The 6981-nt window shown below is 41.3% G+C and overlaps 1 protein-coding gene across 7 annotated transcripts in view; it reads left to right on the top strand.

The window, feature by feature from the left end:
• Adgrf4 (adhesion G protein-coupled receptor F4) overlaps window positions 1–6981 on the top strand; it is a 45589-nt gene that overhangs the window by 14130 nt on the left and 24478 nt on the right. For 5 of the 7 annotated variants that reach the window (XM_031348064.1, XM_031348065.1, XM_031348060.1 and 2 more), the window contains exons 2-5: window positions 601–710; window positions 1599–1653; window positions 4442–4593; window positions 6518–6787. In XM_031348064.1, the coding sequence (XP_031203924.1) occupies window positions 624–710; window positions 1599–1653; window positions 4442–4593; window positions 6518–6787 (564 nt within the window). In that variant the 5' untranslated portion in view covers window positions 601–623. Of the gene's footprint in view, window positions 1–334; window positions 505–600; window positions 711–1598; window positions 1654–4441; window positions 4594–6517; window positions 6788–6981 lie in introns of all 7 variants that reach the window. The other 2 variants (XM_031348063.1, XM_031348062.1) reach the window with 1 other exon arrangement.

Below are 6981 nucleotides of genomic sequence, written 5' to 3'. Positions count from 1 at the left end.
GACCCACATGAAGACTGAACTGAACAACTGCTACATTGTTTTGCATTTTAATTAGATGCAAAAAACAAACAAACTGTAATTTACTCCTCCCCTAAGGAATGCTGCTTTGACTGGTGCCCTAGTTTGCTTTCTATTGTTTTGATAAATGTTCTGGACAAAAGCAACAAGAGGAGGGAAAGGTTTATCTGCTTTTACTTCCCAGTCCACCATGAAGGAAAGCTTGGGCGCTTGGGCAGGGATGGGAGACAAGAAGAGGAAATGAAGCAGAGGCCATGGAGGAACGTTGATATCTGGCTTGCTCTCAGTGGCTCACTCAGCCTGCTTTCTTATACAGCCTGGGATCTGCCCAGGGGTGGAGCCATTCACAGTGGCCTGGGACCTCTTCTATCAATCATCAATCATGGAAACGCCCACAGACCTGTGCATTGGCTAACCTGATGGAGTAGTTTTCTCAGTTGACTTTCCTGTTCCCCAGGACTCTGGCTGCACCAGTGTGACTCTCTGGTACATTTAGATAGTGGTTCACCCTGCTGTGTGCTGAGTGGGCCAAGTGAGTTTGTCACCCTCAGCTGGACCTACCTTCTTCCTTTTCTGTTGTAGGTTAAGATCCCCATGTGTGAAAAATGAAGCCCTGGATTGCCATGGTCTGCTGTTTAGTGTCTTTTCTGACAACAGAATGTTCTCATTTCAAACTCAAGACTCACAGAAAAGTAAGTTTGACCTTTCCCTGTATGATCCCAAGAGAAATTCCTCAAGCTCCCCTAGATGTTTAGATCTTTGATAAGTATCTAACATGCCAACTGAAATACATTTTCATATGATCATAACTTTACTCTTGTTGATGGCAATTTTCAGAAGACGTTTCAACAAAACAAAACAAACCAACAAATAGCAAAAGTTAAGAGGTGACAGGAAATGGTCCAGGAGGCAACCACTCACTTTGCAAGTCACAGAGATTGCATACAGGTAGCTGGGCAGAGGAAAAGACCTACACTGTCAGCAGAATAATTTAGATTCAGGTCTTGCTGGTTCTGGGAGTTGTTTTGTTTTATCATATATAATTTTTTTTTTATCATATCCAAGTTTATACTCCAAGCTAATACTTATACTCCTTTATCTATATAAAAGAGTCATGATTTGATTATTGTAATCCAATGAACGTTCTAAGTTTTTAATCCTTTCATCCCTCTAAGGGATGTATTTCTAAGGATGTATTCCTAGAGCCTGGGGTTTCTCCTTAGCTGTATTCCATCCATGCAGTAAAGATGGGTAGAGACTTGATAGTGTAATTGCCATTGCTGTGTTCCCCCAGGATCACAGAAACTACAAGATCCTTCAGGATCTTAAAACTACAAGAGATACACCCTATCCACTAACGACCTTCTCTGCTCAAGTGATTTCCAGGTTAGCCATCATTAGGGGTTAGTGTGTTGTCACCTGTGTCCTCTCTAGCAACTTCCCTCAGAACCATCACACGACTGCCTCAGTTTCCCTCCTAGTCTTGAACACCCTTCCTCTTTATGTTTACGTGGATCCTCTAAGTTGTGCCGAGAGAGAACAGCTCACAGTACATTCTTCTGGGAATTGATATTTTTCAGGGCGAAGATAAATTTCAAATATCTCTTCAGAAGCATGGGTTTAGACCAAAACAAGGTATGTATAACTATACAACAGTCTCCACTCATTTGGAAATGGGGCAAGAAAAGAGAGGGAGAGGAATGTTGCAAGCATGTCTCTAGAGCCTCAGGCTTTCTAATACAATAATAATGTCTCATAAATTCTGTGTTTGCCAGCAATCAAAGAAATCGACAAATACTCATACATACTCTAAAATAGTAGACAAATTTCCGTTTAGGAATCTAAACGGGAAATAAGTTTCAAAACAGGAAAAGAGGGCACCGTTCGCTTCTTTGAAGGTATATTTAGGGTTCTTAAATATGAGACACATTTGTGCTGTGAGTTCTGGCAAAGCAACACAAGGCTATTTGATAGTGGTAGGACTGGTTACACTCCTGAAGTAGAGGGATGAGAACATTATCGTTACTAACATTATGATATCATGTGGCTTGACCCAGACATTTTGGGTCATTGTATTCTACATGGTCAGATTCAAGTTCACTGGCACATCTATCTACAGAAATGTGGTCTTGGGAAGGGGAGGGGGACAGAAAGGAAGCTAACAATTGCTAGGTATTTAAACATTAACTGTTGTGTAAGATGTTGACCTATTACACATTTGCAACAGCACCATGGCACCATCTTTAGCTGGTGGATGAAGAAATTTAAGTGCTATTCTGGTTTATGTACCAGTCAAATATAAGTATCCTGGGTAGATGCTAAGGAAAAAAATACAAACCCACTTCCTTCCTTTGCCAGGGAGTGGAGTTATAGCTAGAGCTGTCCAGGTTATAAACATGGTTTCCATTTTTACTGATTTCAACACTACAATATCTTTCAACACTGCTTTGTCTCCCTGATTTCCTTTCCTTTTTTTCTTGAAACAGACTTTTGCTATTTAACTTGGAACTTAAACGTACTATGTAGCCCAGGCTGACCTGGGCTCAGGGCTATTCTCTTGATTTCTCGCTTCCAAGTACTGAAATTTCAAGGGTGCATCACTATGGGGGGCTCTAATCTTACCTCTTTTTGTTCTATGAGCACCATCCTTTGGAAATTCTTCTAGAGGTACCTCAATGGCTTCATTATTTAACTGAAGCTTATAACCCATGCTGACCCATGAGCCAAGTAGACATGCCACAAGTTTTTGTAAATATGAAATTTTATCAGAACATGGCAATGTCCACACGCTTCCCTTTTGTCTTTAGTTCCTTTCACGATAAAAATGATTGTTGAGGAGATGATACAGAGACCAAGAGCAGGAAAGCTGCAAATATTTACTCTGCATGTGCTAGAAATACGGCACAGTGGTTAAGAGGTCTAGCTGCTTTTCCAGAGGACCTGTATTTCTCTAGAACAGTAGATCAGTATTTACTAATTCAGTATTCATGGTGACTATCTAGAAAGTAACCTCAATGACTAATGACAAGTGACTGTGACTAAAGGATAATTAAGATTATGAGCATTCCCTGCATCTTACCTACTAGCTTTATTTGTACAGCTCTATGCAGAAAAGTTCAAGGATGATTGCTCTGTGCACTTATCAATTCTCTTTTAGTCACAAATGCAATCGTGTTTTCTGTACAGCATTGGTATTAGTTACCATTTGTTGCTGTGGTAAAACACCATGAACTTCTGGAAGAAAGTGTGAATGTAGAAAGAGTCTCCCGTGTACTGTGTAAAAGCATTCACCTGTCAATAAAAAGCTGATTGGCCAATGAGTTTAGGCAGGAAATTAGAAGGTGGGAGTTCCAGTAGAGAGAGAGACAGACAGAGAGAGAGAGAAAGAGAGAGAGAGACACAGAGAGATTGAGAGAAGAGAGAGGAAGAGACACAGAGACAGAGAGATTAAGAGAAAAGAGAGATTGAGAGAAGAGAGGAAGAGACACAGAGACATAGAGAGATTGAGAGAAAGGAGAGGTTGAGAGAAGAGAGAGAAGAGAGAGAGAGAGAGAGAGAGAGAGAGAGAGAGAGAGAGAGAGAGAGAGAGTAGGATTCTGGTGGAGACAGTGCAAACTTGGCTTTGGAATGATAACTCAGAGACAGCAGCAGAAAACTGAGGATCAGGTAACCATTCATGTGGCAGGACTTAGAATAATGGGGTGATTAACTGATGAGCTAGTTCGAGAACAGCCAAAGCTTTTGGCCTAGGTATTGGTAAATATATTTGGCTCTTCAAGACATTATTCTGGGAGCAGGGGCGAGGAGGAAAAAGATGAGCATATGGAAAACACACAACTACAAGAGAGAAACTATTTTGGCTTTTGGTTCCAGAGGGAGAGTTCAAATGGTGGTTGAGGTATGGTAGCCAGACCTCTCAAGGACCAGAGAGGTCATATTTTCAACCAGAGAGGGCAACATGGAATTGGGGTGAGGCTATGCACTCTCAGTGCCTGCCCTCTGTGACACAATTTCTCCAGTAATACTCCACCATCCTAAAAGTTCCCCAAACAATGCAACCAACCGAGGACCAAGAGTTCAAATACATGAGCTCATCGGGGGACGTTTCTCACTTGAACCACTGTTAGTATTAAAAGCTCTCAGGCTCTTCCCCATTGTCTCTTCCTTTCCTGCCATGTGAGGGGGTTCTCAATAGGCGTTTGGGACACCCTGAAGTCCCTCTTTCTGCTTTCTGCTCACTCTGGACACTAGCTCCACCCATTGATCGCACAGCTTTTTTCTTGTCTCTGAGAAGGCAATTTGATGTCATCTCCCTGGCCATCTATTCGTCATGAACTAGATGCATTCGTCAGAGTGTGGAAATGGTAATTTGACCTCTGACTTGCTGTTTATTTTTTCTTTTTTCTTTTCTTCCTGTTTTCAGGTAAATGTGATGGAGTGTGCAGCTCTTCTTCCAACTGTAACCAGAGCTGTCCTTGGAACTTCCGTGGAGAAATCATATTCACATGTAATCAAAACAAATGGCAAAAAACAATTGAAACATGCACAAGTCTCTCTGTGGACGCCTTGTTTCAGGTGATGCTCTGGTATATTCCTGGTGACAGGAGCTAACCCTTCCAGAGCTGGGGGCAGGTGCTCTTTCATTTCTATCTGTTCTAAATGGCAGTAAGTCTCAGGCTTGGGCTTGGAGAAAGTTACCTGGTGGCTTGCACCTGCCTCATGGCATCTGTCCTTACCCAGACACTGATGTCCTCACCTCTCTCCTGACATTCTTCCTATTCCTCTCATAAAGAATCAGTTTTAGCCTTGCGTGAGAAGTTCAGTGGAGAAATGAGATTGTCTCCAAAACCTTGGAAATGAGAGGTAAAGGAAATGAAGTAACAATCACTCAAACCACCTGCAAATGATGGCTCAGAGCTGTCGGCTTAGCTTTATGAGTGGGTTTATAGGCCTCTTGTTTTAATTAGTCAACTAAATATGCCTTGGAATAAATTAAATATGACTTCTTTTCTAATGCTTTCAATCCTCTAACTAAAACAGAACCCAGAAGGGATAAGAATTCAATGGCGCCTGCTTGTCTCATGATAAAAATCTTTCTCTCATACCACTTCTCTGCTACCAGTTTTTTCTCTTTCTCTCCAACCCCACTGAAGGACGTGGATCTCCACACTTTTGTATTTAACAGTGGCTTTATAAAAGGATTGTGGATGGTGCGGCTTTCACAGCATAGGCAATCATGGTGATGTCCCTGTCACTACAGAGATAAGCATGAAAGGATGGAAGTGCTTGCTTAGTCAAAATCACTTTTTTTTTTCTTCGTTTTTTTTGAGACAGGGTTTCTCTGTATAGCCATGGCTGTCCTGGAACTCATTCTGTAGACCAGGCTGGCCTCGAACTCAGAAACCCGCCTACCTCTGCCTCCCTCAAAGTCACTTCTGAAGGAATATAGGTAAAACTAACAGAAAATTGTCAACTAACTTACAATTGGGCAAGTGTACATTTTTTTTTTCTTCTGGAAATTGCAATTCTTTAGTATGTGGCATTTGAATAACTAACCTTACCAAACAACTTTCCTTTGAAATTCCACCTGGATCTTCCTTCCCCCCACTTCTGTACAATTTGTCTTAAAGGGCTGGGGAGACGGTTCAGTGGGTAAAGTGCTTGCCATGCCAGTAACGATGAGGGCGTAGTTTCAGAACCCAGCACCTCTGTAAGTGTCCTGTGTACCTGTAGCTCCAGTGTTGGGGAGACACCTATGTTTGCTGCTCAACCAGTCTAGAAAAGCAATGAGCACCAAGTTCAGCGAGAGACCCTCATCTTAAAAATCGAAGACTGGAGAGATGAGTCAGAGGTTAAGAAATCTTACTGCCCTTTCAGAGGCCCAGGTTTTGGTTCCCAACACCCAGGTTGGAAGGCCCCATAGCTGCTTATAACTCTAGTTCTAAAGAAAGTCAATGTTCTCTTTTGGCCTCCCCAGGCACCTACCCACACAGAGATGTATATAGGTATACATAATGAAAGATAAGGTAAATCTTAAAAAAAATTAAGTGGAAAAGTTGATTGAGGAACAAATCTGATGTTTACTCTTGATGTCCATATGTGCATACACACGTGAGGGTGATATCCACCTCATGACTTGTATATACATGAACATGTGCATGTATGCATAAAACACACACACAGACACACACACACACACACACACACACACACACACACACACGTCAGTTTAAACCATTATTCTGAAAGCAAATTCTAAAGAGGGTCACTAGTTTGATCTCTGGGAATTTTGGTGACAGCGAGGCCTTCTGTGGCTGCCTTACATTATTCTCAGCAAGCTCCTTTTAGGACTGCCTCCTTGGCTACTTGTTTTTTCCATGGGGCTTGTGTGTTGTTTAGTTCCTTTCATCTAATGCATGTTGGTTTATTATTATTACTATTATTTATTATTTATTTATTTATTTATTTATTTATTTATTTATTTATTTATCTTACACAGCGCACACATCCTCCAGCAAGCCTATCCTTGGCATCATCTTCTGTTTTCCCCATGAGCTTAATTGGCAATGCGGCCCCAGTCCATGTTGAGAATGTATTTCAAGGAATCCGAAAGTACTGCCCTGAGGACTACATTTGCATTGTCAATCCTGTGAAATCCTCCGCAGTTACATCTGGAAATATTGCATTCATAGTAGAGCTATTAAAAAATATCTCTTCAGACTTGCAAACCTCTGGAATACATGCTAACGTGACTTGGAAGAAAATGAAGGTACTTAAAAAATTAATCTCACTAAACACAGATATGACTTTTCTTAAATCTTCAATTTTTCAGTAGTTTCAGATGTCCTTTTCAGGGTAATAATGTACAACAACCATAACAATAGCAGCAGATGTTTCTGTTCAGCATTCTTTATGAATGTTAGATACTTGATACAGAGCAATGGCCAGAACCAGGTCTACTCT

Source organism: Mastomys coucha, unplaced genomic scaffold (assembly GCF_008632895.1).
Source record: "Mastomys coucha isolate ucsf_1 unplaced genomic scaffold, UCSF_Mcou_1 pScaffold3, whole genome shotgun sequence".
NCBI classification, from domain to species: domain Eukaryota; kingdom Metazoa; phylum Chordata; class Mammalia; order Rodentia; family Muridae; genus Mastomys; species Mastomys coucha.
This window is presented reverse-complemented; position numbering and strand designations above follow the sequence as displayed.